Raw genomic sequence first — 27,034 nt, forward strand, 5'->3', positions numbered from 1 at the left:
GACGACAACCCTACACCGTTTGTGGTTTGAGCATTCCACAGCTTTTATTTCTGTTTTTTTTTTCAATTTTTTTTTTTTAAACAATATCGTGGAACCCGGGTCAACAGTCTCAAAACAAACAAAAAAAAAAAAAAAAAAGAAAGAAAAGAAAACGTGCACAAGAAAGTTTTTTTTTCTTCTTCTTCTTCTTCTTCCCCTTTTTCCTGCAAATAAAAACTAAAAAACTAATACGAACAGGGGCGAAAGCGAAGAACTCGCGAAAACCTGGGCGCCCCTCTCCCCGTTTATTATTTGTCTCCTTGCAGAGCTTAAAAATGAGTTTCTCCATTTTTAACAAGACGGCGTGTGGGAGTTAGCCCCACCCCCCTTTTCCGCCTTCCTTTAGTAGTTAAAAAAAAACAAAAAACAAAAAAAAAAAAAAAAAAAAAAACCATCAGTTTAAAACAAATATTCCAACAATATTTTGAGCATATTTTTGTTTTTCCCTGTTTTATACAAAAGAAAGAGCGGAGAGCGGGGACCCCGTCCCCCCCCACCAACCACCGACCCCACCCGATGGAGGGCAGGGCGACGGGAATGATGCGGGTGGAGGTGGAGGAGGGGGGGGTGTTCCATGCGCTGCCGTGCACGTCCGGGTAAATTCATGGGGGGGGTAGCGAACCTCTGAGGGGGGCGCTCGATTTAAAGTGTTGAACGTGGCGGCTGGAGCGAGTTGGGAAACAGTAAAACACGTCCTCTTGGATACCGGTTTTATTCCTCTTGATTTTAAGAAAAAAATAAAAAATAGAAATAAAAATAGAACTAAATCTATCTGCCATTTCAGGGTTTTTTTTTTTTTTTTTACTCCTCTGTGACTGTGAGGGGGTGGGAGGAAGGGATGTGACTGCCCACCTCTCTCAAAAATAACACAAAAAAAAAAGGAATAAACTCATTTAAAACTCCCACTTGTGTTCAAAGAAAAGGACTTAAAAATTTAATTTGATTTTTTTTTTTTCCTTTTGGGACTAAAAACCGAAACAAAATAAATAACAAAGGGTCAGATAGGCAGCGGGGGCGAGGGGAAACGACGGCGTGATATATAAACTTTTTTTTTTTTCCTTTTTTTTGCTGTTTTTTCATCCATTTTTTGAGGTCTTTTCTCTAAAGGTGGCGTTGGCTGCTTTTCGGTGGCCGCGGATAGAAAAAAAGTGAGATTTAGTGCAGATGCAGTGTCTGATCAGTTGGCTGCCAGTCCCGCGGCCTCAGAGGAGAGCCTGGAGAAACGAGAGACATGCACACACACACATACATACGTATACACACACACATATGCGCACATGTACACACACACACACACACACACACACACGCACACGTCAGGCTCCCTTTTCCTGTCACACTTCACAATAAGATGCCAGATTGGGAGGTGTGGGGTGGGGGGGGATGAGGTGGGGGGGATGTTTGGGCTCCCTCGCTTCTACACGCGCACACACACACACATAAACACACTCACATGCACACACACGGGTCAGAGGTCACGCTACCAAAGGATGTGCTGGATATCTGGGTGGACCTCATCGCAAATCTTATAGTTACTACTTAATTCATGTGGTGATGGTGTGTGTGTGTGTGTGTATGAGGGGGGCAGTTGCCCGCACACGCTCACACACTGACACACACACATTCATATCTAGCTCTTCAAAACTAGCGACTGGTTAGCGTGTGTGGGGTGCTAATAGATGGCTGGCTACTGTCACTCAAAACACCTGTTACAGCTTATAACCCCCCCCCCCCCCGTAACCATGGAAACTAAGCTAGGCCGCCAGCTCTGGCTACATATGGAAATCGCAAAACACGTCGATAAGAAAGTGACATCCCATAATAATGGAAGCAGAGGCCACACAGCACACCTAAGATACCTGAGGGCAGGCGTTACCACCACCGCTGTCCTTCCCGAAGCTAAGTGATAATAATAATTACAAAAAAAAACTTACTCGTTGCCATGACACTGAACTATGATCACTTAAGTCACTACTGGGGCGGGGTGGGGTGGGGGCTGGGAGTTATTATTAAAATTAATAACAAACGTTGATAGCGCGTGACATCAGAGAGGAGCGGCGTCCTGAGCGGAGCCTAGGGGGGGCGCCATGCTGAGGCGGCTGCAAACACGGAGGACGGGCGGCGCCCGGCGGCGGCGGCGCGTTATCGTTTTTTTGTTTTTGCGAAGCGAGCGCGGCGCCCGGCGAGGAACCCCCGGCCCTCCCCTCCCGGCCGTCGCGTACGCCGCTAATAAGGGGACAGCCGCCGCCGTTTGGACTTGGAGCCCAGCTCGGTGGCGAGCTTGGGCTCGGGCGGGAGCGGGTGGGCGGGGTTACTGGCCCCGCCCACGACGTGGAGGGCCAGCAGGGGGAGCGGCTTGAGACTGAGGAGGCTCGACACGCAGGCGGCTGAGCTGGGGAGCGGGGGGTCGGCGGCGGAGGAGGAGGAGGAGGAGGTGGAGGGAGGAGGCCCTGGAGCCAACAAGGACAGGGGGATGGAGGCTGAGGGGGGCACCACACAGGAGGAAGAGGAAGAGGAGGAGGAGGAGGAAGAGAAGGAGGAGGTAGCAGCAGAGGAGGTGGTGGTAGTAGTAGTAGTAGTAGTAGTGGTAGTAGTAGTAGTAGAGGTGGAGGAGGGGCACGGGCTGCTCTGTTCAGAGTTCAAGGAGGAGGAGGAGGGAGGAGGTTTAGAGGACTCTACACTGCAGAGAGAGAAGAGACAAGGAGAGAGGGACAACACAGTCGGGGTGGGTCACAGGGCAGCAATGGGGGGGTGGGTTAGGGGTCAAGGGTCGGGTGGGGGGGAGGGTCGCTCGGGGTGGGTGGGTGGGGGGGGGGTTTGGTTAAAACACAGGACGATAACTTTTAAGTAGAAATGCACATCTTTCTAGTGGGGAGGGGGAGGAGGAGCGGAGATGGAGGCCGGAAATAGCGGTAGCTGCTAGTTGCTAGCAGTAATAGCAGAAAGGCGAAAAGCTCGGGGGAGAGGGGGTGGGGGAGGGGCATTACTATTTTAACATCCTCTCGTAAGTGTGTCAACACCGCAATCGACCAGCAATGGTTAGTGTGTGTGTGTGTGTGTGTGTGTATGTATGTGGGTGTGTGCGTATGCCGCGCTCACCTGGCGTTGATGAGGTACTCTGCCAGGCTGACGCTGGCCGGCGAGCCCGTGATGGTGACCTGCCGGTTGGTCGATCCGTCCACCGGGTTCGCGATCTTGATCTGGGCGCCCGACATTTGCCTGATCTCGTTGATCTTGGACCCCTGGCGGCCAATGATGCACCCAATCAGCTGCGGGGGGGAGGGGAGGGTGGAGGTGAGGAGCCTTTTTTTTTTTTTTTTTTTGTAAAATCACAAGAAGAAATAAAAACAAATAAAAGCCAGGTTTACATCGTTCGGAATGGTCATCTCGTGAGAGCTGTTCTGGGCCGGGGTGTCGATCCCTGGGGAGCAGAGAGAGACGGAGTCACACAGCAGCGGGTGCACGATGGCGGCGTCTCCACAAGTTTGCAGGTCTCTTCCGTGAAACTTCCCAATTATGTAACGTTACATGAGCACGCAACAGAATTGTAGCTGATGGAGGCGGAGCTTAACAATCACGACGGACGGGAGAGCTTGGGAGAACCGAACCAGGAATCCTCTTGTTCCTCTGCGCGCCGCAGACGCCGTTAAAACCTGCACCGTCGGGTGTTTGCTAAGAAATAGCGCCCTTTCCTGATTGAGCGCCCAGGAAGCCCCGCCCCGCCACGTACCAGTGAATCCCTGGTTGCTGGGGGCGATGGGGAAGGGGCTCTGCTGCATGGCCAGCTGGTGGAGCTTGGTGAGCTGTGGGGAGATAGCAGCAGAGGAAGACTGCGAGAGAGAGAACAAAAACAAATCAGTCAGCTTGCAGCAGAAGGACTAAGAGATACAATTATAGGAGGTTTAGATTCATCAGATTGACAGGTGTGTGTGTGTGATGATCACGCTCGACTTGACCCCTTGATGGCAAACATCTCTGGGATGTTCTCCAGATAGTTAGTGAAAGAGCAGGAGCGAAAACATGCGGTGAAAATAAAAACGGCGAAAAAAGCTGCGTTTGATTGTCTCTTTCTCAACGCAGGAACTTCTGCAGCTCCGTTCCAGGAAGTAGTCTGTTCCTTCGTGCATTGGAACAGCAGAGGAACCAGGGACAGTTAACCTCAACTCCTAGAACCATCTGAGCTCCTACTCTGAGGCAGGGTTTGTATGGTTCCATGGGAACTCATAGGTGACTTGCGGAACGCCTAAACCATGCCCATTACTGGATACTCCTTGTGGAAACCTTTTTAAAACCCACTGCTGTCAATGGTCAGATGTTTTCTGGGGACAAAATAGACAGAAGCAGGGAGAAATGGAGCGACGAACAGGTCCAAGCTCTTCTGGCCTGCTACGCCTCAGAGGGGTTTCCAGGGCTCACAGAAGAACATCTACATTTTAGCCAAAATAAGTGTGGCGTTAGCTAACGGCTAAGAGGGGGGTCTTCACACAGTGCAGGGAAAGGATAAAAACACTTCAACCATCGGCTAGTCCACGGTTGTTAGTCCATGAACGCCGTGGCAGCTTCCACCTCCATGTTGTCCATGGCGTCTTTTCTCTTCTCCGTCTTTGGAGGTTTGTTTTTAAGCGTGGAGATAAAAGTGCATGTAGCAGCACTAGCATCACGAACCCTACCGTGGTTCCCCCGCTGCCTGTGGGAATGCTAAGCTGAAAGGTTCCCTGAGAGCAGGAGGCTAATTCCTGTGACCAAATTACAGCTGGACCATTTTATAAACCGTCTATATTTGGGACACAACAGAGTTATAACTGCGGGTGAGTCTATTACAGTAATTGTGCTGATGTAGGAAGATGTGTTGGGCATCTAGCAAAACTTTTGGCTCACGTGTTGGCATGACGAGATTCATCTCGGCAGGAAGTGCTAGCAAGAAAGGGTACACCTGGGCTATATTTTGGGACATGGTTGTTGTAAATATTGATATTGCTGGCTGATTTCTATAACCCTGGCGTTAACGTTGGGGCTACAAAGGGGGTTAGCTTTGAGCATGGTCGGGGAAAGGAGATTGTGCAAAGATGGCATCTGCACTCACATCTGGCTGTGGAATGGCGTGCTGTCCTTGTACGGCATATGCCTGGAACAAATAAGAACAGAGCTTTCGTGGGCTGTCTGTGTTGGATAGACTTCTGAGCCACAATACAAACATTCAAATCACGCCGAAGCAGACGGCGCAACCAAAGTCTGCCAGGTTTTACAGAAAAACAAAGGAGATCTTTACAGACGTCATGGTGAAGTGATGGGGATACCTGCAGGAGAGTACCTGCGACCAGGAGTCTGAACGTGGAGCGCACGGCGGCACAGCGAGGGAAATGATAAAACTTGGAACTGGCTACCTAAAAATGAGCTTCTTGCAGCTTTTCTCTCTTTTAAACACACACAGGCTGTATCACAGTATGAACAAACACATTGCTGGCCGTACCTGTCCGCCTGCGAAGATGACGGGAGATCCTGATGGCTTGGGTCGGTAGGGGATCGTGACGCCCTTCGGGGGAGACTGCATGGGACATATGGAGGGGGAAGCAGCTATTAGTCAGGTCAGTATATTCGTACTGCAAGCACTTTGCGCTAGTGCAGAACTTGCAGAGGCAAGTATCAAGACAGCTGCTCCTCTTACATGTGATGCTCTATAATTATCTTCATCTGGAGCAAAACTAGGACGGGCCAAGCGCGACGCCATTATAATATTAACGAGCCATTATGTCACCAGTCAGACCCCCCCAGGGTCGTGGGGGGGGGGTGCGGGAGACTTACCTCGAGCATCACCACGCAGATCTGCTTCACACACTCGATTATGGACTGCGGAGTGCCGGCTATAGTGATGGCGCGCTCCGTGGAGTTGGGGAGCATGTCTCCTGCCACTTGTACCTGAGCACCGGTTGACTGGAAGGAGGACACACACACAAGGATGATGGCAGGATCTTCTTGGGAGGTTCTCCTCACCGCACCGCAGCGAATACGCACCTCTCTGATTTCCTTGATTTTGCAGCCGCCCTTGCCGATAAGGGAGCCGCACTGGCTGGCAGGCACCACGATGCGGAGGGTCACCGGGGGCTTGCTGGTGGCCGTGCTGTTCGTCATCGAGCTGCTGATATCCTGGAAGGGCCGACAAAAAAAAAGCACGGGGGATGAGGCTCGGCGAGCCCATCCCGCAGAACTATCCGGCATCGGGCCGCGGACCCACCTCCTCCAGCTTCTCGATGATCATGGAGAAGGCTTTGAAGATGGCGGTTGTCGGCCCCGCCAAAGTGATGATCCTCTCCGGACAGTTGCCCTCGGAGATGTTGATGCGAGCCCCGCTCTGCGCAGGATGGGGGAGGTCAACGACGGTTCAATCGCACCAGTGTCAGCAAAACAAAAACAAAGGTCTGGGTCTCACCTCTTCTCTCATCTTCTTCACAGATTCTCCTTTCTGACAGGGAGGAAGAGCAAGGTCATCACTTGGGAGACAGGTATGCTTTGACAATAAAAAAAAAAGTTACGAGACTTTATTTACCTTTCCAATTATACTGCCAACTTCCTGAAAACATGAAAAAAAAAAATCACGTTATAAGAAATCTCCTTTAATTATTTGGATAACATTATGTAAGTATTACCCATGTTTATTGTGGAAATTCAAAGCAAATTTAGGGAACGCGCTGGGAAAATACTCCCACCCTCACCGCCAGATAACGGAAACATTTTGTTTCAGTGGAATTTCGCTGACATGAGCCGGCGCCGGACGACCACAGGGATGCAGGATGTGGTTGAAAACGCTGTGGACGGTTAAGGCTTTTTTGGGATGCGACCATCATGTATTACATATCAGTCGGCAGACTGTTCGGGGGGTGTTATGAAATACCAGTGCCCGTGACTCATTATGGCTTCAATTTCGACTTGAGGTTTCATCAGGAAGCTGAAATTCATCCTTTCCTCTTACAGCCTTAGATAAGATTGTGCGCCAAACTGAAGGGGCATTTACTAATTACATTAAAAAGGGAACATTTTACTTATTTAGCAAATAACGCACAGTAAACGCACGTTTTGACAGGTGTCAAATGAACAATGAGAGAACACCATCGTGGCTCAGAGCAAGCGGGAGCTCTCACTGACCGCTCAAAATTCTTTTACGGGGACGGGGGGCTGGCGTGTCAGCGCCGCAGGCACTTTGCTTTAATCGCGGAGCGAGCTCCCTTTGTTAGCACCGGTTCGAGCATCGCTTGTGCGTGGGCTCGAGCCCTCTGCCGCTGTTTGCGTCAAATGCAAAAAAAAAAAAAGTGTTTTTTGCCACAGGCCTCTGGCACACTCTGCGGGGTCAATGCTGGACGCAGGAGGCTCCGCACCGAAAGGGGGAACTATGATAGAAAGGCGCCTTGGTGTCAAAGAAGATGAACAAAACCCCCTGTAAAATAATAATCAAGACATGAACCCTGGACAACAAAAGCTTAATTTGTCCACAAGGGGTTGATCAGTGGCTGAAGAAGTGCTGTAGAAATGGCACCACGTTTATTCAACATCTCTCCTCCAGCTTCAGGACAATTGAAAACCTCCAATGTTTTGAAAGCATAACCGACACCACCATCAGTTGGATGGGAGCAGACGCTGTCACTGACAAGCATCACATCTGACAAGCCTAAATAGTCACGATAAGGTTGTAAATATTTAAGCATGTTGAGTCTATCTTGAGACATAAATTATTTAAATATGAGGTCTCCCGCAAGCGTGCCGGGGAAGAGACGCTGTAAAGCAGAGACGCGGGATCCGATCACCATGTCGATACTCTCGCTCGGGGCCTTCAAATCCGAATTCCCCGGGGAACCCGATGGCCGCAAACACAGCGTCACACACAACCCAGACGGGTGACGTCACCTTGCCGTGCATGAGCAGCCGAATGGTTAGGGTAACGTTGAGTCCTCCTTCGATCACACCGGAGTCCATCACTGCGACTGAATCGTAGTGGTCTTCAAGAAGCTGGGGGATTTGGTCACAGAGGTGGGTCTAGAAGTGGGAGACAATAAAAGTTGAGTTTCTTATCATGATGAAATTGTAACATGACTGAACTGTGCTGCTGGTGGTGGTGGTGGTGGGGGTGGGGTGGGGGGGCAACAGATTAAGAAGGCACATATAGGTTAAAGAGGCTTTCCGCATATTGACAATATTTACATGACTCACAAATCCGTGTTAGGTTTAAACGCCACTACGGGAACCAAAATGTCCACATTTCCGGTAAATTGCTATTGATCTTTACGCTAAAAAAACACCCATTTCGAGTGTATGTTACCAGATGGTGGATCGCACTACAACAACGCCTCACCATGACGGTGTGTATGGTTGTCCACGAGGATGGGAGTGCTAAATGAGGAAAAGGAATTACAGCCTACGCTAACGTGGAAAAAAGAGCCAAATGGCAGAGTTTTAGACAAATCAGAGGCAAAGCGGAGAGTTTTATCTCATTATGGCTAACTCTCTGACTTGTGTTTCCAGATTAACAACAAGATTTGGTCCAATAAATCAATCTCTGATGCCTTTAGGTGGCCACTGTGTGGACCGTTAGCTTATCGGCTAAAGTACCCGTCATCAGTAGCTGAGTCAAGTTTTAGGCAGATGTACGTATAAAATTACCTAATGGGTAAAAATAGAAACCTCGGTCTTCAATTGTTGTCTACAGATCCATTCGACTTGAATAACAGGGATCGACTTCAATTGATGTTTGAGTTTTAGTTTTAGAGAGTACGTTAACTACTTACGCTACCTCCGAGTTAGCATATAGCTAGCTCTGAGTTATCATGCCGCTAGCTAGCCGATCCCGAGGAAATGAATGAGGCATGCGTGCGCTGCTTCGGCGCGGCTAGCTTGTTAGCATTACGAACTAAAGTAAGCCGAGGGGCGGAAACGCGCGTCCGAACGCGGTTTCTTCCACCTCACGGAGACGGGCGTCAAACGAAACTCGGCGGAGAGTTAAAAAGGAAAGCGGGAAACACTGGAAAGCCCCCCCACCCATTGACTAGCCATGCTAACACGGCTAGGAGATACTGAACGGAGACTGCGTGCTCACCATCGTGCGGCCTGTTAGCATGCTGGGCTGGCGGCTCCTAGCTTGGGCGCAATTTTCTCTCCGCTACTTCGGATCACCACAACAAATGTAACAACGCCGGTCCGCCTCGGCGAAACTTACCCGATCCCAGCGCCGCGGAGAGACCGGGGGGAGGGTTGGGGTTGTGAGGGTAGAAGGGGAGAGGTTCGGGAGGGTAGAAACCCGGGGGAGAGTTTAGAGAGGACTCGGGGAGGAGGAGGGAAGAGTGATGTGAGATCGAGCTCGACTCCTTTACACAAAGACAACAACACCGTGACCTCTGAACTTTAGCCTTTCACCCCCGAGCCTGCGCGTGACCCCCACATCGCCTCCCGAAAAAAGAACCCCCCCACAAAATTAAAAATGAAATAAAAAGTATTACTCAACTTTATGAGACGCGATGTTGGCAAATATAAGCAAGTTGTACTGTAAATAAAAAAAAGGTCGTTTTCTTTTTACTTTTCTATCTGCCAGGAGGCCACGATCAGATAAGTTATTTATTGAGAGCTAACATAAACATCACAGTCCGCACGGTATAAATGTAATATTTGTTTCTACTACCCTGCTTATTTACCGAGTCTTATGACCACCAGTGGACACCAATTGTACTGCAGCACAGTTTAATACAGGAAAGACTGAAGTGTGAGTAACATACAGATGTTTAGATAAGCAGGAATGCTAATGTGCTAGGTCCGCTAAACATCTGGGCTTATACATTAAGACACTATCGTGTTTCTGTCCCATCTGAAAGTGCTCTATTTCATATAAATCCTCCACAAACACCGAAAAAGGATGCAATTTAAAATCAAGCAGAGTAATAAAGCCTTAAGGCTTGACCATGGATGTAATCATGCATTCGATTTTATCTAACGATAAAACAAAGCAAGTCATCCCAGATCTAAATAACCTGGGTACATAAAGGAATGACATGTGACAATGACATTGATCAGGTTGCCCGTCGTCCCTTGTAAAGTTGTGCAGTTGCACTTGTGAGGGCCTCCAGCCTCAGTCGCTGCTGCTGCTGCTGCTGCTGCTGCTGCTACTGCTGGAGGACTGTGGAGACAGGACGTGCATGGGTATATTAGCATGTGTGCATTTACGGCTTCACCATGAAATGGGTCAACCTGTTCGTTAGCTTAGCAAAAAGTGTGATAGCCTTTCTTACCAAACTGCAACCAGACCAAACCATTTGTTCATTTCAAAAACAGGAGGTGCTTGAACACCCCACCTCACCTTGCCGCCATGTTTGTGGTGTCCATGCTTGTGCCCCTTCTTCTTCATCTTCTTCATCTTTTTGTGGGTCTTGTGTCCCACCAGCCCCATTGCCATCCCCCCCAAACCCCCACACACCGCCCCAGGCATGGAATGCTTGCCGCCTTTATGATGACCTTTGTGGTGGCCCTTATGGTGGCCTGCTTTTGGAGAATGTGGGTAAGGACCCGGGTGCATACCAGCAGGAGGGGCTCCAGGGTACGCGCCCGGGGCTGCGGGATAGGGATGTAGCCCCGGGGCCCTGTAAGGCATCGCCCCCGGGGGGGCATTGGGCACCATGGCTGGATACTGGCCGGCCGGGTAGCCCGGCGGCGGCGGCGGATGGGGATACGCGCCTGCCACAGGGGGGGCTGGATAGGCGGGGTTGTAGCCCGGAGGGTAAGCAGGATTCTGTACACCCATTGGCGGGGGACCTAATCCGCACACACACATTTTTACCTATTAAATTCTGCCAAACACACATTATGAACATGTAAGTATCAGCGTAAGTCTGATGGCAATAGATCCCACCTTGATTTGGCCACATGATGACTCCTTTCCCTCGGGAAAGACCTCGGACGTCACGCAGAATCCTGGAAAAACATTCAGAAAAAGCTCAGCAGGATGTGAAGATGTAGTTTTTCCATTCATATTCCATTCAAACGCTCTTAAATGGTGAGTGGCTGCATATTATTGTGTTATACATGCATGGACGGCAACGTGTGCACTTCAAATCTTGGAAAACAGTCAGTCAATAATCGATGTGAAGGTTAACTAATACACCGACTGGGGAAAAAAAAAATCAATTTCACAATTGAACTTAATTGATTGTCAAATATATTGACAAAATAAGGAAAGAGATGGATGTAATATTGTCGTGGCGCATAATCATGGAGAGGAGCTACAAACTCACAAACCTGTCTGTCATTTCTTCATCCCGCAGTGTTTCTTAACAAGAGTGAAAACTGTGGGAATTACTTGTTTTTTTCCTTTTTTTGTCAGTTAGTTCAATTTCCTCTTTGTGTTTTACTCAAACATGAAATACTTTTGGGATGCAGTGCTACAGCAGGTGGCTGCGGTTTAGGGGACAATGCCGGGGTCACTGTCAAGATCTACAGGGTACTGGAGTATTGTAATCAAAGTGAGTAACTAGTTACTTCAGGGGGAATGGAGTGGATGCAGCAAAAAAAAACAAAACTTAGAATACACTGTGAAGTAAATGTACACAAGTCACAGCACGGCTCTGAGAGCCAGTGGCACGAAAGGGTTAACACACACACACACACACACACACACACACACACACACACACACACACACACACACGTTAAAAAAGTTAGTGAAGTCGAAACATCTGGGGCCCCCCGGAGACGCCACGGAGGAAACCCACAAAACGGGCCATCCGGAACTTAATCTGACAGCGCCTTCATAATAAAAGTGTCATAGAAATAAACAAACAAACAAAAAAAGGAAATAATAAAAACAAAACAAGCGTAGGTTTCCGGTTCCCGTCGAAGGCAGCGGAGGGACTGACCTCTGGAGGAGAAGCCGGAGGACAACTTTGAGGAGAAGCTGGAGAAGAAGCTGGAGGAGAAGCTGGAGAAGCTTGTCCTGGGACGCAGAGGCACTTCCGCGTCGCAGAATATGGCAGGAAGACACGCCCGCCTTTAAAGGATACGCACCTTTTTTTTGCATACGCAAAGGAAACTGTTTACAGTGCACGCCCTGAGGGGGGTGCGCATGCGCCGTACTGTCGAGGAAATATGATAAGAGGCGCCATTGTTTGTTGACAGGAGCCATGTTGGGTAATACTACTGTGACTACTACAACTAATAGTAATAACAATAATAATAATAATAATGATTCGCATGATGGTTTGGGATTCTGCGTTTGAGTGAGAAGGTCCCTGGTTCAATTCCCACAGGTGTCCTCTCTGTGTGGAGGCTCAGGGTTCTCTGGGTTCCTCACACATGCAGGAGAACCTGAACTGTCCAGATGTGTGAATGAGAGGCTGAATGGTTGAGTTTCTATAAGTAAAGTCTGGATGAATGAGTGAATGGTTGTTTGTTCGTGTGACGGGTGAATGACAGGATGAATGGTTGTATGTCTGGATGATGACGTGAATGAATGAGTGAAAGGTTGTATATCTCTACGTGACGTGGATGAAAGAGTGACTGTTCATTTTCATATGACATTTGAATGAGAGGGTGAATGTCTCTATAAGTGACCCTGTGATGGATCCAGGGAAGAAGAACCCATGAATCACCTCTCACTTGTGTGTTTATGGGTGGATTCGGAAAATCTCCTCTCGTCACAGCTTTGTTTATGTTCCAGTCCTTCCCGTCGCCCCTGGTAACCTGCCCCAACTGGTCCGATGAGGGAATGTAGTCGGAGAAGGTACGACCCGTGAGCTTGGGGTGATGACATGTTTTCTGCAATGTGAATGCGTGAGCATATTCATCTTGTCATTCAGTCATTTATTCATTTTCTACACTGCTAACCCTGCGCTCAGGATTGGGGGCCTATCCCAGGTGTGAGTGGACGGCAAGGTTCCCCCTGGATCCATCACAGGGCCACAGATAGAGACATTCAACCGTTCACCCTCTCATTCACGCCTGAAATAGACAAAACTGTTCACCCTCTCATTCACACGTCATATAGACACATGCAACCATTCACTGTTTTGGAACCTGGAGGAACCCTGCACAGATACGAGGAGACTCCGAACAGAAACGCTCCCTGTCGGAATCCAACCAGGGACCTTCTTGCTGTGAGGTGGAGGCGCTAAGCAAGTTTCCATCGCACCGCCTTGATTTAAATCAAAAGAAGCGTAAGTACACGCATCTTGACAAGAGTGGCAAGAGAGGCAGGTGTGTGCCGCAAAAGACGGTGTTTGTCGGCGGTAGGTATCTCCAAAGTATCACCAACGAGTGGAGCGATGAAGCCATGGAGCGAAACAGCAGAGGCTTTGCAGATAACCGGGGAAAACATTGAACGGTTTAAAAAATTCCCCGTCTTTGTAAGATCTGAGTCTGACATTTAAAACTCTAAAAACTTGTGTCTCCATGAGTCTCCTGACATAAGGGTAGCATTAGCCAAGATTCCTAAAGTTCTCGCTCCCACAACAAGGTCTTCTTGTTTGTTTTTGTAGTCTCTTCTGCAGACAAGTGCCCTCCTCGCTCGGCTCTTCGGTCCAATCAGGGATTTCCACAGCTGCTGCACATGGACCCACCCAGGCGTCATACCCGGCCCATCAGGGCAGAGGGTGGAGTTTAAAAATCAGCGCAGGCCCCGGAGTTCAATCAGGCTAATTGGCTACGTCCCCGCGCTATTCCGCCTCCCAGTCCGGTATGGCGCGCCGCCGAGCAGCTGCGCCGCAAGGAGAGGGAGCTGGCTTCTTCTCCAGGGAGCTGGCCGAGGTCTTCGCCGAGGAGTCCGACGGCGACCGGACGTTTCACGGCTTCTCTGACAGTGACCTCAGTGACTCCGGCCGGGAGGTGACTTCAATATCTCTGATCCATCTTCAAACTTTTGTTTTTTTGCTTCCCATTGTCAGTCGATGGGGCTTTTCTAGTTAACGCAGATGTAGCCTAGCTCCATTTCCTGAACATTTCACGTCGTTTCAGTGCAGAAGCTCTGAAAATGCATCGGATGAAGACGAGCGCGAGGCCCAGCACCGGCCAAACCCTGTACCCGGACTTTTTGCCCGCGCCTTTAGGCTGAGGGTGATGCTTCGCCCTGCCCAGCCGGCTGGGGAAGACGAGGGCTCGGCGCCAGAGGAAGACAGGAAGCACGAGAGAGCGGTGAGGAAGGTGGCTCGGGGGAGGCGGAGGAGTCACCTCCAGGAGGAGGAGGAGGAGGACAAAGAGGAAGATGAAGATGAAGAAGAAGAAGAGGAGGAGGAGGAGGAGGAGGAGGTGCTGCTGCTCTCTCCACCTGAGGAGCGTGGATCAGATTTGGCTGAAGATGCTTCCTCTTCTTTCCTGGCCAAGAGGGAACAGAACATCAGGGCCAACAAAGCGATGGTAAACATCAGACGCTGGGGCTGGTGACCCCGGAGGAGGAACCCCAGATGTCTGCTCTGGGTCTAAATTCTGACGCATCCTCCATGGAGACATGGTTGACCCCCAGGGGTCTAAAGAGCAGATCAGCTCTTCCCCAGTTTTGATGGTTCTCCTCTCTCCACCCACAGCTGGCCCAGCTGATGGCTGACTTGCAGAACATGCCTGGAGGAGGTGCTGGCCTTTTGAAGAAACAGCCGGCAAAGCCGCCCAAAAAGAAAGGATCTGTGAGTAAAACTTGGGAGACTTGTCCTGGCTTGGACTCGGACAGGTCTGCAGGCTCACGTTCTGGCGGACTCCGGGGTTTGTCGTCTCCAGCAGCGTCCACCGCGCTCTGTGGTTGAGGGGACTAGGAGGAACCCGGAGAGGGCCTCCAGGAGGGTGACCCGCTCCATGGGTGGAGGAGAAACCCCTCCCACGGCGGGCGAGGCAGAGCTGGAGCTCAGCCTGGAGGAGGAGCTCCTGCAGGTGAGATCGGGTCCGAGCTTTCAGGTTCTGCACGGATCCGATTTTTACCGCATCTGTTTCGGTAACCCCACCAGGTGCGACGCGCGCCGTCGTGCCGCGCCGCCCCACGATCCAATCCCGGGAAACCCCATGTGATCCGGACAGTGGAGGAAATCACTCAGGACGAGCTGCTACTGGTCGCAGAGAACATGACGGATAAAGTCTACGACCGAGTGACTGTAGGTCCGGTTTATAAGCTTTGTTGGCGTGTCCGCCATTTGCTTTTTAATCACATAATTTCGTCATTACTGGCAACAACTTCCATAACCTCTGGTCACCACAGGGGGGCAGCCTATCTTCTCTCAACATCTCGCATCCCTTTAGGAAGTCTCTGCTGGTCACACTGGACACTATCTCCCCTCTTATAGTTTGAGTAATTTATTTTTCAGGGTTCTACTTGCCACCAGTGCCGGCAGAAGACCGTCGACACAAAGACCTGTTGCCGTAACGACAGCTGCCGTGGCATCCAGGGCCAGTTCTGCGGGCCGTGCCTGAGAAATCGCTACGGCGAGGACGTCAAGAAGGCGCTGCTCGATCCGGTAAGAAGCGGGGCTGGAGCCTATTTCGGCCTTTCTGTCACTGAGGGGTTCAACCAGGACATGTAAGGAGACATGCAACCATTCACTCGCGTCATGCTCAGATCTGCATACTCAAACAGCACCCCCTGTGGGTGGCTGACCGGCATTTTAGTTTAAAGTATGAGGTCGCCTACCTGTTTGCTCCTTTGCCATTCTTTGAAAGGGTCCGGATGTGTAACATTTCCTTTTGGTTTCTCCCAGGAATGGCGTTGCCCCCCCTGCCGGGGCATCTGCAATTGCAGTTTCTGCCGGCAGCGCGAGGGCCGCTGCCCAACCGGCATCCTTTTCCCGCTGGCCCAGCACCACGGCTTCTCCGACGTGCACGCCTACCTGAGCAGGTGCGTTTAGGCGCCGTCCAATGGCGGTGCAAAAACACGTACGCCCGCTGTTTCTCGATTTTTGTCAAAAATTACTACTACTTTCCCCACAGAGGTCAGTGAACGCACCACTGTGTCTCAAGGGCACAACAGGTTTAACTAAAACACCTAAGTGGAAGTTTTAGTACAATAAAAAAATGACTGAAAGGTACTTCGCAGTTTAAATGCATCTAATCTAAGTGCATCCAATTAATCTAGACTAAAATAATAATTCTAGACTAAAAAATACTTCAACTCTTAGATTTCGAGAAATGATTATGAGCAGTTAGTGCAGAATTTGGAAGTACTTGACACACGTACAACTGAAGTATAGCGTGCCAACTGGAGTGACCTTGGTATGTAAAACTGCCCTCTGAGTACAATACAGGAGTAAATGTACTAAAAGTACACATGAACTTTTATTTTGAAAATCTGGTGTATTTTAACCAGTTTGTCCCTTCCAAAGCCTCCGAAACAAACTGAAGAGCGAGGATGGCGATGAAGAGACGTGACCCGGACACACAAACACGCTTGATGTTTTTAAACTGAAATTGTTTTATCTAATTAAAAATAAAGCTTTTTATCCAAGAGCCAGTGGCGTGGAAAAGGAAACACCAGAGGGTCCATTTCATGGTTTTAATCCAGCTGTTGGCGTCTGCAGTGGTTTACAATATAAAAACCGGCCGTTAAGAGCACTTCTGTCAAAATGACTTTGTTTGAAAGGAGCGGAGACATCTTACAAAAAAAATTAACCTTGACCTTTTTTTTTTTTTTTTTTCCTTTTCTTTCCCTAGGACAGCCTTTTTCCTTGAGTAATTTTTTTTTTAAAAAGTGACACGCATCCAATGGAGTTTCCAGTTACAATTTCAACACACACACACACACGAGTATGTATGACCATTCCAAGTTTGTTTGTATTTACCGACAGAGCGAACCTTTGGTTTGAGCCGTGACTGAACATCTCACTCCCGAGAAAAAATAAAGATAAAACGGAAAAAAAATTGCGTTGAAAGAAAAAAACAAAACTGCAAGGCAAAAAGTATTTTGTACCACAAAGAAGAGGAGTACTGGGATGGAGACTATACAACAGGATTCTAGGACAAAGGCTCTTGTTAATCTACATATATAAAAGTGATACCATAAGATTAAGACTGGTTCTCCTGGATCGGGTCAATCTGGACGACGCAAAGATTCTCCAGCCTTTTATATTTTACCAAATATATTTACACAATAAAAAAAAAAAAATTTTTTTTTGCTTGCTATGAAAGAGCATGATGGCTTGTGTGTGTGTGTGCGTGCAGGACACACACTTTTCCTCTCTGGATGGCAGAGCCCCTCCTTCCAGGTTTCTCCTGGGAAAAGAACGCGGGAGTCCTACATATCCCCCTCCACGGAGAATAGGTCCCACCCCGCCACTCGGCGTGGCGGTTTATGGAGGAGGGCGCGGCTGCGGAGACGCAGGATCGCATTGGAAAGGGCGAGCGGGCCGACGGAGATGGGACGCTCGCTCCCGAAGATGATTTACCATTCGCCGTCGAGTCTGAAGCATTTATTGCCACTTCGTGATCAAGTCTGATTGGCTGTTGATTCGGGAAGGATGTTCATTAGTGTGCTGAGGATTCCAAAACAGGGCGAATTCCAGGATCCTTCCCTGCAAATTATACCTCGTCCACAGATGGCGTGGCTGTGGCGCCGGTGGGGCAAACCTGTGCTCCGGCATCAGTTCTGGGATTAGACGTGTCTCTCGTGTTGCATTCGTGGACCCCCTCAGCTGCCCGGAGCCTTCGGACGCCTCTTCCTCCCGCCAGTCAAGACGCGTCCTCTTTAACCCCTCCGACGCCTGAACGCAACATCCGCCGCCGCCATCTTCCCGCCTGCTAGTAGCTGCCGCCGTTGATGTGGTGGAGGTCCACCTGCACCATGTTGATCCCGCTGCTGGCCAGCCGGGCTATGCTCTCTGCGGACAAGGTCTCCATGGTGACGATGGTGTGCTGGTCGGAGGCCGACACCCCCTCGGCGCTGGCGTCTGTTCCTGCCGCAGGGGAGGAGGTGTCGGCGGCGACGGCGCTGTTGCCGGCCGCCGTCTTTTTGTTGAAGTGGGTCTTGATGTGCTTGGAGAGGTGGTCGCTGCGCATGAAACGTTTCGGACACTCCGTGCACACAAACTTCTTCTCGCCTGGAAGGGTGGGGACACAGAAGCAGGAAAGTGTTGGAACAGAAAGGTCTTGCACGCCACCGGGAAATGTCAGATCGCTGAATCTCGAGAGCGGCCGCTAGCGCTACCTGTGTGCGTTCTTTTGTGGCGCTGCAGCTCGTCGGAGCGGGTGAAGCGCTTGCCGCAGAAGGACCAGCCGCAGACGAAGGGCCGCTCTCCGGTGTGCCAGCGTAGGTGGGCTCTGAGGTGGGACGTCTTGCCGTAGATCTTGCCACATCCAGAGATGTGGCAGATGTGCTGCTTCTTCTTGGACGGGTCGCTGCTAGATGCACAAAAACCAGATTCGCCCTGAGGTGAGGATGGTCAAAGGCGGACGGCAGGGACAAATCACCTCCTGCAAGAATCAGACAGCCCCCGCACATTCCTGGAGCAGCTGATCAAAGAAGCAGCATGCTGACCCTTATCTTGACGATAAGATGGATCCGGGACAGCTTTGGGCTGCAACCCTTTCATCTTAATAAGGCTCAATAACCTAAAGCCCGTTCATGAATCCGACACAGACCAAACACCGGGAAGCCAGATTCTCTTTCAAATGTGGATTCCCAAAGGAGGGCCTCTCTGTGTGGAGTCTCCATGGGGCTCCTCCCACCGGCCAAAAACACGCCAGGGTCCTTTGGAGACCCTGAATCCTGCAGACATGTGAGCCACCAGCAACCAGGGCAAACCCGCCTCTCACTGAGGCGCTGACCCCACCTGTGCAGGTCGGTGGTCACGTGGTACAAGGTGGAGAAGCTTCGCCTCTGAACTGTGTCGGGGGGAACAGGGAAGACGACCGACATGCACGAGGAAGCCTGAGAAGGAAAGCTGGTCTGCACATTCTCAGCTGCATCGTGTGTTTTTTCTATCAGCAGCCACGCAAACACCACCTAACGACTAGGAACAACAAAATCGCTCACTTTCTGGAAGCAGCACCTACTGGGAGAAGGACATTGTGAGGTTGGAAGGGCAAAGATCTCGTTTGGACTCTCAGCTGAACGCAACATGTCGTGCCTCATACATTGTGCCCTTCTGACTTTTTAAATATAGTAAATAAAAGTTCCATGAAGGCGTAATCTGACATTGCAACCTGCAGCTGGCAGCACACCGGATGTTCACACCTCCCTTCACCGCGAGGTGCTGCATGTCGACTGACAAAGACCGGGAGGTCTTCTGGATCTCCAGCCGCCCACACATCTGTGGCTGGCATGACTTTGGTGGTGTGAACTGTTCATAAACACCACAGGAAGAACATGACTTCTGCTCACGCTGCTGATCGACACTTCCTTTTTACTCGGAAGGACACGAAGCCACGACGAGGCCCTGCCAGGTAATGGAGGAACTGACCCGGGTGGTTAACTTCAGACGGTCAGAGACCTGCTGTGTTCCATACAAACTAAGTTAACAAAGACTGTCAGATGTCAGACGCCCCCCAGGCTCTCAGCGTGCGTTGATGGGTGCGCACCACGCTCTGTTGACGATCTAGTCAGTCAGGTGGCATCAGCCCGCAAACGTGTAACACGACATCATCACAGCAGCAGCTCCAACTGTTGACAAGGTTATGAAAGCATCCGCCGCAAACACCTTTGGATGAAACTAAATTTCAGAGTTAACTGCCGCCGCCGTTCAAACTCTGATTTCAGTGGCGAGGGCTTGCTGGAGCCCGCTTGCCCCCTGAAGGGTCGTCGCGGTCAGGTAACTCACCGTCCCTCGCCTTCCTTGCAGAAGGGGCAGGTGCAGGCTTCCCGACGGTTGCGTCGGCCTTGCTGTGGCGGGCTGATGTCCTCGTCGTCCATGGCCGTGCTGTCGTCCAGACTCTCGCCACCCGTCTGCAACGTCTGGTCCCCTATTGGGAGAAGATAGGAGGCCGCGAGGAAAAACTGTCATCAATCCTTTGTCCTTTATCCAGACTTATGTTGATTCCACAAAAAAGAAAGCATACACACACGCAGAAAGTAGAAATCCAGATTGTACAACATAAATGATAATTCTGTGCATTGTTTCCCGATGAAAGGGGGGAGCCTAATTCTCACAAATATTAGCATTTGACAGAACACACACACACATCAGACAGACGCCAATCAAACAGACTGGGCAGGTTTGCCAGCGGCCTCAGGTTAAGTTTACAACTTTGGGAAACCCTAAGCAAGTGGAGCTGGCTGAACCAGTTGTGCACGTCCGACACACACACACACACACACACCACACACACACCACACACACACCACACACACACACACACACACACACACACACACACACACACACACACACACACACACACACACACACACACACACACACACACACACACACACACACTCTTAAAGGGGTCGAGTCCAGATATTCAGGTCAGTCTGCTTTACAGGGAGAAGCTCGGAGTGGGAGGGAAATAAGAAAACAACTCCAAGGTGTTCGTACATACCTTATTCTGGAAACACCTAGACATGCTGACATACTGCAAGATGCGACCTGGAGTACTGCTACGGTCTGATTTTTTCTTTCAACCCCGTTTTCTTCTCAAACAAAATAAATGAGCCCTCTTTACTCAACCTCTAGAATAAATCGATCCATCTATAAGCGCCAACATGGCCTGTGAGCACCTTTCTTCGTGCGCAGCTCAATATGTGAGGCAACACCAGTTTATTTCATCGCGCATGCGTTTCAAGCCGTGGCGGACTGACCTGCCGAGCTGGCGATGGTGATGGGAACACTCTGCAGCTGGTGCATCTGCAGCCCTGAGCTGCTCAGGCTGTTGAGGTTGATGGTCTGGATGCCCGGGATCTGCACGGTGTTGACGGACACCCCTCCGGGAGCAGGGGCTCTCTGAGTCTGGCCCAGCTGAGGGAGAGATTGCACGGGGGCCAAGGTGATCTGCGCCCCGGTCGGACTTTGGATCTGGATGGTCTGCCAGCTCACCTGGCCGTTGGGTGCGACTGTGCGCAGCAGGATGGGACCTGCGTTTGGCATGATCTGTAGATTCTGAAGCCCCTCTTGGCTGAGGGTGGGGGCGGCAAACACCTGACCGCCCGCAGTCGTGACAGTGCCGGCCTGGATGGTCTGCAGGGGCGTTCCTCCTTGGAGGACCTGCTGCGGCTGAATGAGGATCTGCTGCGGCTGCTGCCCGTCTCTGTTGTCTGGCTGCGGCTGGATCGGGACGCCCAGAGAAGATGCCGCGGTCTGCTGGAAGGTCGCCGGCACTCCGCCGCCTCCGTTCTGTCCCTGAGCCAATCCGTAAGAGGAGGACGTCGGTGTTGTGACCGTGGACACGCTGGTCATGTAAGCGGCTCCGGCGTTTGAAGACACCGGCTGCTGCTGCTGTTGCTGCTGCAGGAGCTGATTCCCTCCAGAATCCCCTGCACCGTTGGCTTCTCCCGCAGCGCCACCCGCTCCGGTGCTGACAGGCAACAGAGTGATGTTGCCGTTTATGGACACAGGCATATTTGCCAGGAACTGTGGCTGGTTTTGTATTAAGCCATTGCCCAGGCTGATATTCTGAATGGGAATGGCACCCTGAATGAGGCTGGGCATAGTGATGATGTTGCCCGCTGCGCTGCCTCTGTTAGTGGCAGCAATGATCTGCTGGCCGTTGGGGGAGGACACGATCTGAAACTGCTGGCCCGGTGCTGCGGTGGCAGCGGCGGCGCTGGTATCCTGCTGAGCATGTGCAAACTGCAGGGGCTGGCCATCTACCGTCTGGAACTGAGGGATGACCTGGTACTGGATGTTGGGCATCACACCTGAGATGGCGGTGAGCATCTGTTGACCCGGCAGCGATGGCGCTTGAGCCACCACGTATTGCTGAGCCTGCTGCTGCTGTCCCTGAGTGCTCACGGCGGCCGCCGACGGCGACAGCACCTGTCTGCCTTTGCCCGCGTCCCCGCCGCCCATCCCCTCCGGGGAGTCAGTGGTCACGGTGCTGGTGCAGGACGAGCCTTGAACGTTCACGGGCACGACCTGCCAGCCGTTGGCGCCGGTGGTGAAAACGCCTGGGTTCATATCCAGCTGCTGCTGCTGGTTTTGCTGGGGATCAGTGGATGAGTCGTTCTCTCCGGGGGTGTCAATTCTGCTGCATGTGGCGGCCAGCAAGGCGAGGGGGGAAGGCTGCTGTGAATCCTGGAAGGAGGTACAGGGAGAAGTCAAACGTTAACACATTGGCGAGCGTCACGACGTAGCAAACGTCAAAGCTGATTTGATCGGCGAAAGGTTGGAGGAAAGTCTCAGGGGTGAGAGAAGAGCACCAGGAAAGGAAACATGTGGAGGACTGAGGTGAAAGGTGAGAACTGAGACACTGAGGAGAAGACAGGAGGCAGCAGGGATGACAATGTGGAGGTTCTTTGGAGAATGAGGAGGATCAGAGGGTACAGCAGGTGTGAAGATGTTTTGGAGATGGTTTGGACATGGGCAGAGGAGGGAGGGCGGCGGCTACTGAGCAGTGGCAGCTACTGAGAAGATGGGGTTCGGTGCCTTGCTCAACAACACCTCCACAGGCTGAGTGCTGTTGAGCAAGATATGGATGAGGGAATGTGGGGAAAAAGTAAGTTAGTGTGAGAGGTGAGGTTTGGATGGAGGAAGATGAGATTCAATGTTGTCAAAACACATTAATTTCCTTAATTCCCTTTGGGATCAGTAAAGTATCTCTACTTTACATGTACAAGCACAGGGCAACAAAATGCAGTTTAGCGTCTAAGTGGAAGTGCAAAGAAGAAGAAAGTGCAACGATGAATCTCTGAAGGCAGCAGACTAGAGAAGAAGATTCAAAGTGTATTGTCATTTTAGAAGAAACTCTTCATGGTCTTGACGTTGAGTGCAGTTTTGTTGGGGCAAATCAGGACTTGACGTTGAAGAGGAGGATGTTTCCTCCTTGACAAATACCACCCTTACATCTAAAAACTTTGAAAAGACTCGTGGAAAACCATCATCTCACACACGCTTACATTTAAAATATAGTTTGGAGTTTGGAGTCGTCTTAGACTAGGCTGAGCAATTATCTGTGATACGCCGGAGGGTTGACATTGTCCAAGCCGGGCTGTTCTGTCCACAACTCCACCACCCGCTCCTCTTCCTGGTCACTTCACACTGACCAGGACGCCCTTCCCGTTCCTGTTCACCCAGACCGGAGACAAATACCATCTCTGGTATTGTTTGTCCACCAGGTTGTTAATTGTGTTATGTCACTGTAAAGACTGACAGACTTGCAGTATCAAACACGTTGGATATTGCCGTGTCTGCGGAGGTTCTCTGTCATCCAGGTCATGATGAATTCTTGTCGAACTTTTCTTGTCTTGGCAACTGGACTTAAATGTCTTCACTTAAAGATGTTCTCCCCTCCCCCAGAGGCTTCCTCAGAACTTTAAGTCCAGTTGCCATGACGAGATGATTTTAATAAGAGTTTGATATTGTTGTAATCCCAAGACTCAGATTAGCATCTGGTACTTAATGACCAAGATGACGTGAGCCACAACTCCAGTAAAACTCTCAAGTTTGCGACTGCGAAAATCCCATGGCGTAAGAGCGTTTATGTGTAAAACAAAGTTGCAAAGTGTTAAACAAAGCATGTTTGACATATCTAGGATCGGGGCTGGTGTCTGTGTGCAGGGTGGGAGAGGAAGGGGAGGGACGCCCGCTGCACCGCCTTCCCCTCCCCCCAAACCCACCCACCTACCTCCCCTCCCACACTTTATCCCTGCCCTATAAAACTCGCACACTCCTCCGGCCCACCCCCTCCGGTGCCAGCCAAATGGGCCGAGCGACGGTTTCGCAGGCAACACCCCGTGTGGGCCATCTCTACCTGCCCTTTTCCCCACCCAAGCGACATGTGCTCGGAGAGGGAAATCAACAAACTCCCGGTCCTCCCACCCCTCGATCACCGGGGCGGAGGAGGGAAAACGAGGTCCACGGTTGTCGTCCCCCGACACACACATACACACACCTCCAAAGGGGGGGATAACTCGAGGAGTTGTGTCCGGTTTGACCTACTTGTGTGTTTGTGTTTCGCTTTTGACTGAAGCCACCGCCGCCGCTGCTGTTGCTCTCTGCAGCGGCCATTTCACTCTGCTGCTGGTCTGCGGAAAGAGAGCCACAAGATCACTTCTCTTTACGTGGGAAGAGGAGAAGAAGGGGGGGGGACTTAGAGAAAAGTAAAAAAAAACTTTCTTCATACAACCGGGTTTGACGTTCAGCTCAAGCCGCGCAGAAAAGGAAGTAAACAAAAGTATTTCGAATCACAAAAAAAAAAAAAAACTAACTAAAAAAAAACATACTCCCGTGCCACAGGTACTTGTTAGCTGCCGGCTAAGCTAAGGCGGAATCACTCAAAAAAACCCGCATCCTCGACGTGACCGGAGAGGGAGGGAGCTTCCCGGGAACTCTTTAATATTAATTAATAAAACTTACGGGGGTGCGATAAACTAAAAAAGGGGTTTTGATACCTACACACTGGCCGGCGGTGTCAAGTACAACATACGTTCCGGCGAGCGAGTAAGCTAGCTTGTGCTAGCGGGCTAACCTGAGATTGAGTAAGCTAAATGCGCGACAATTATCGTTAGCGGTTAAATAACTTGGCGACGTTACTTTTTTAAACTGCCCCGGACGGGAGCCGCGGGACCCCGCCGAGCCAACATGCTCCTTCCGCGGAGGATACCTTCAATACAGCGCACATCGACTCAACCGCGAGCGGGTTAGTCTGCTCGGCGTACGGCCGTGTTTAAAAAAGTTGACTTACTGCTCATAATTTGAAGACGGGAGGAGTTTCTTCCCTTTCTTTTTTCGGGCTTGACAACTTTTCACAACTTCACACAAACTTGACGAGCTCCCCCTGTGAAGAAGACGGGAGGTAGCGTTCGGTTTGCTGCACCGCCCGGCCCGGAACCGCCCCCCCCCAACGACCACCCTGGACGGGTAAAAGGGGTGGAACAAGTCGCTCTTGACTGACGGAGTGGCGCCGTTTGCGGGTTTTTGCGGAGTTGAATAAGACGGCGAAATTCCTGTACCGGTCCTATTTGTAATGCGGACGTGTGGCTCGATTATGCGATTGCATTTGAGGGCATAAGTGAAAAAGCACACATAATGAATTTAATTTCATCAATTTTACACTCAGTATCGGTCCGGTCACCTTTAAGTGACCATGATCTATCCGCGCACCCGACCAACAGACGTCCACGCCGGCGGATCTTGCCGGGGCAGCCCGGCGTCAAAATGGAGCGCACCATTTCGAGAGCGGCCTGCACAGGATTTCGGTTTTCCTCCAATGGGAGCGGCCCTTTACGCCCTCGAGCGCCAGATCCGCTCGCTCAATGGTCCACAGCGAAAAAGGGGGCGGGGCTGAGCGAAGCTAGGTTGCAGCCCTGAGCATGATTGACGTCCGGTTATCTGTTTTCCGCTTAAAAGGCGCCATTTGTATAAACTCCCCTTGCGCAAACGTTCAAATCCCCCTCATTTCCCCGGATATTTCTCCCTTATTTTGATAATACGGAGGCATCCCGCCCATTCTCATGTATTTACAATGTTCTGGAAGGCGGGCTTGGTGTTGGAAGTCTTGCCTCCGTGGCCGCTGGCCACTCCCTGGTGGCGCCTTGTGGGCTGGGAAACGGCGGGGAGGCGGGCGGAGGCGGCGGGGCCGGAGAGCCACACGGAGCCCGCCGAGCGAGATCGGGGAGGAGAAAATGGCCCGGGTGTGGGAGGGTATTCATCGGGGATGTACGAGGGGGCTGTCAGTGGAGCCGCACATGTGCCCATGTAAACAGCACGGAGGGTGGAGCCCGACTTCCATCCGCCCGGCTCCGCGGGAAACCTCCGCGGCGGCAAGACGCGGCAGGGGGACTAACCAACGCGCCCCGCCGGCGGAGGGATCACGTCGGAGCGGTGGTGCGTCCGGGCTCCGGCCGTGGCCTCGTATCCGACTTTTTAAAAACAATTGGAGAAATAATTAAATCACATTTTTAAAACTTCATCGTCAGGTAAATTAATTCGACAGTAATACGTTTTTTTTACGAGAGTATATCATGTAGTTATTTTTTTCCCTCCTATTTATATCGTACAGAGCCCGATTAATTTGCATCTTTATCCCTACTTGCACACTTTTTAATCAGTTATTACCATTTGCACTATTTAAAATGTTTCTGTGCAAGTGAATTTCCGTGCTGAGGGATCATTAAAGTCTATCTTATCTCAATAAATCAACCAAAGAACCACCTGAATGCAGGCCTCAGCGGAAATGAAGTACTTTCTTTCTATCTGCACACCCTTGACCTGTTTATAAGATTAATATCTGCCTCGATGGATTCACTGTGGAGAAACTGCAGTGAAATGCAAACACTGACGATACAAGGTATATAATATGTATAATATAAGGTTTCCCAGATTGTATGAGGTATGTTTTGCACAAATAAACACAAATTCAGGGGTCTCCGCAGCAAATCAGCTGCCTCCACCTGACCCCCAGCCAATCAGCTGCCTCCACCTGACCCCTAGCCAATCAGCTACCTCCCTCTCCTCTCACGCTAACTAACTTCCTGTCCTCTGTCCCTTCATCCTTGGACCTCCTGGTTCTAAACCTCTGGTCTTCTTCTCCATGTCCTCCAACTTCAGCATCCTTCTACCCTGATCTTCACCACTTGTCTGCGTCCAAACCATCTCAGTGTGACTTTATCTCCTGAACATTTAGTGTCTGCTGTCGCTCTGATGGACTTCCACACACATATTGTCACATATTACGGCCAACCCCAATAAGAGCAGACACCCAGTTATTATTATTATTGTTATTATTATTTAGAAAGTGCAAAGGCTTAAGTGCTTTACATGTCGTTGATCCACGTCATCAAGAAAAATAGATTTGAGGGGAATTTTCTTGAATTTTAATCAAAGATTTTGGGGGATTTTTCAAATTGTTATTATAATCAATTATGACTATTACTTCCATTACTGTTTCTTTATTTCATAAATCTTCCATT

General features: G+C 50.6%; 4 protein-coding genes across 9 annotated transcripts; 1 reads left to right on the forward strand and 3 right to left on the reverse strand.

Moving 5' to 3' along the window:
* Positions 1-18: 18 nt before the first annotated feature.
* On the reverse strand, positions 19-9,451 carry LOC147232692 (poly(rC)-binding protein 2-like). 4 transcript variants are annotated; one of them, XM_086149716.1, is made up of 13 exons: positions 9,122-9,449; positions 7,936-8,064; positions 6,584-6,607; positions 6,467-6,499; positions 6,272-6,388; positions 6,052-6,183; positions 5,842-5,970; positions 5,510-5,584; positions 5,123-5,164; positions 3,770-3,869; positions 3,408-3,460; positions 3,139-3,308; positions 19-1,253 (listed from the first exon to the last, which is right to left on the reverse strand). In XM_086149716.1, exons 1-13 carry the CDS (start codon positions 9,140-9,142, stop codon positions 1,217-1,219), a joined length of 1,062 nt encoding a protein of 353 aa, XP_086005842.1. In that variant the 5' UTR covers positions 9,143-9,449; the 3' UTR covers positions 19-1,216. The 4 variants fall into 4 exon arrangements, with proteins under 4 accessions (XP_086005842.1, XP_086005839.1, XP_086005840.1 ...); XM_086149713.1 differs by lacking the exon at positions 19-1,253 and adding an exon at positions 1,261-2,719 and having other exon boundaries at positions 9,122-9,451; XM_086149714.1 differs by lacking the exon at positions 19-1,253 and adding an exon at positions 1,261-2,719 and having other exon boundaries at positions 9,242-9,387.
* A 291-nt stretch (positions 9,452-9,742) lies between these two features.
* prr13 (proline rich 13) lies at positions 9,743-12,085 on the reverse strand. Its single transcript, XM_086149725.1, has 4 exons — positions 11,925-12,085; positions 10,922-10,983; positions 10,373-10,824; positions 9,743-10,192 (listed from the first exon to the last, which is right to left on the reverse strand). Exons 1-4 carry the CDS (start codon positions 12,083-12,085, stop codon positions 10,145-10,147), a joined length of 723 nt encoding a protein of 240 aa, XP_086005851.1. The 3' UTR covers positions 9,743-10,144.
* LOC147232694 (cell division cycle-associated protein 7-like) lies at positions 12,084-16,525 on the forward strand. Its single transcript, XM_086149721.1, has 9 exons — positions 12,084-12,195; positions 13,542-13,887; positions 14,017-14,415; positions 14,583-14,678; positions 14,770-14,919; positions 14,994-15,137; positions 15,348-15,497; positions 15,738-15,874; positions 16,359-16,525. Exons 2-9 carry the CDS (start codon positions 13,741-13,743, stop codon positions 16,402-16,404), a joined length of 1,269 nt encoding a protein of 422 aa, XP_086005847.1. The 5' UTR covers positions 12,084-12,195; positions 13,542-13,740; the 3' UTR covers positions 16,405-16,525.
* Positions 16,515-24,965, reverse strand: sp1 (sp1 transcription factor). Of its 3 annotated transcripts, none has more exons than XM_086149706.1 (6): positions 24,808-24,965; positions 24,063-24,148; positions 20,768-22,199; positions 19,788-19,929; positions 18,176-18,369; positions 16,515-18,068 (listed from the first exon to the last, which is right to left on the reverse strand). In XM_086149706.1, the coding sequence occupies exons 1-6, from the start codon at positions 24,812-24,814 to the stop codon at positions 17,770-17,772; spliced, it is 2,160 nt and encodes a 719-aa protein (XP_086005832.1). In that variant the 5' UTR covers positions 24,815-24,965; the 3' UTR covers positions 16,515-17,769. The 3 variants fall into 3 exon arrangements, with proteins under 3 accessions (XP_086005832.1, XP_086005834.1, XP_086005835.1); XM_086149708.1 differs by having other exon boundaries at positions 18,176-18,366; positions 24,808-24,905; XM_086149709.1 differs by lacking the exon at positions 24,808-24,965 and adding an exon at positions 24,727-24,777.
* Between the last annotated feature and the right edge of the window lie 2,069 nt (positions 24,966-27,034).

The sequence above is a fragment of the Fistularia commersonii genome, chromosome 7, assembly GCF_037954325.1.
Source record: "Fistularia commersonii isolate RoL2024-O1a breed Wild chromosome 7, RoL_Fcom_v1.0, whole genome shotgun sequence".
NCBI lineage: Eukaryota > Metazoa > Chordata > Actinopteri > Syngnathiformes > Fistulariidae > Fistularia > Fistularia commersonii.

Coding starts and splice junctions, on each gene's coding strand:
- LOC147232694 (XM_086149721.1), top strand. CDS start 13,741: ATGGCGCGCCGCCGAGCAGCTGCGCCGCAAGGAGAGGGAGCTGGCTTC. Junction 13,888..14,016: donor TCAGTGACTCCGGCCGGGAG/GTGACTTCAATA, acceptor ACGTCGTTTCAG/TGCAGAAGCTCTGAAAATGC. Junction 15,498..15,737: donor AGAAGGCGCTGCTCGATCCG/GTAAGAAGCGGG, acceptor GGTTTCTCCCAG/GAATGGCGTTGCCCCCCCTG.
- prr13 (XM_086149725.1), bottom strand. CDS start 12,085: ATGCAAAAAAAAGGTGCGTATCCTTTAAAGGCGGGCGTGTCTTCCTGC. Junction 10,825..10,921: donor CATCATGTGGCCAAATCAAG/GTGGGATCTATT, acceptor TGTGCGGATTAG/GTCCCCCGCCAATGGGTGTA. Junction 10,193..10,372: donor ACCACAAACATGGCGGCAAG/GTGAGGTGGGGT, acceptor CTGTCTCCACAG/TCCTCCAGCAGTAGCAGCAG.
- LOC147232692 (XM_086149713.1), bottom strand. CDS start 9,142: ATGCTAACAGGCCGCACGATG. Junction 8,065..9,121: donor TGCTAACAGGCCGCACGATG/GTGAGCACGCAG, acceptor TCCCACTTCTAG/ACCCACCTCTGTGACCAAAT. Junction 3,309..3,407: donor AGATGACCATTCCGAACGAT/GTAAACCTGGCT, acceptor TCCCCCCCGCAG/CTGATTGGGTGCATCATTGG.
- sp1 (XM_086149706.1), bottom strand. Junction 19,930..20,767: donor CACCATCGCCAGCTCGGCAG/GTCAGTCCGCCA, acceptor TTCTCCCAATAG/GGGACCAGACGTTGCAGACG. Junction 18,069..18,175: donor CCACAAAAGAACGCACACAG/GTAGCGCTAGCG, acceptor CCACCCTTCCAG/GCGAGAAGAAGTTTGTGTGC.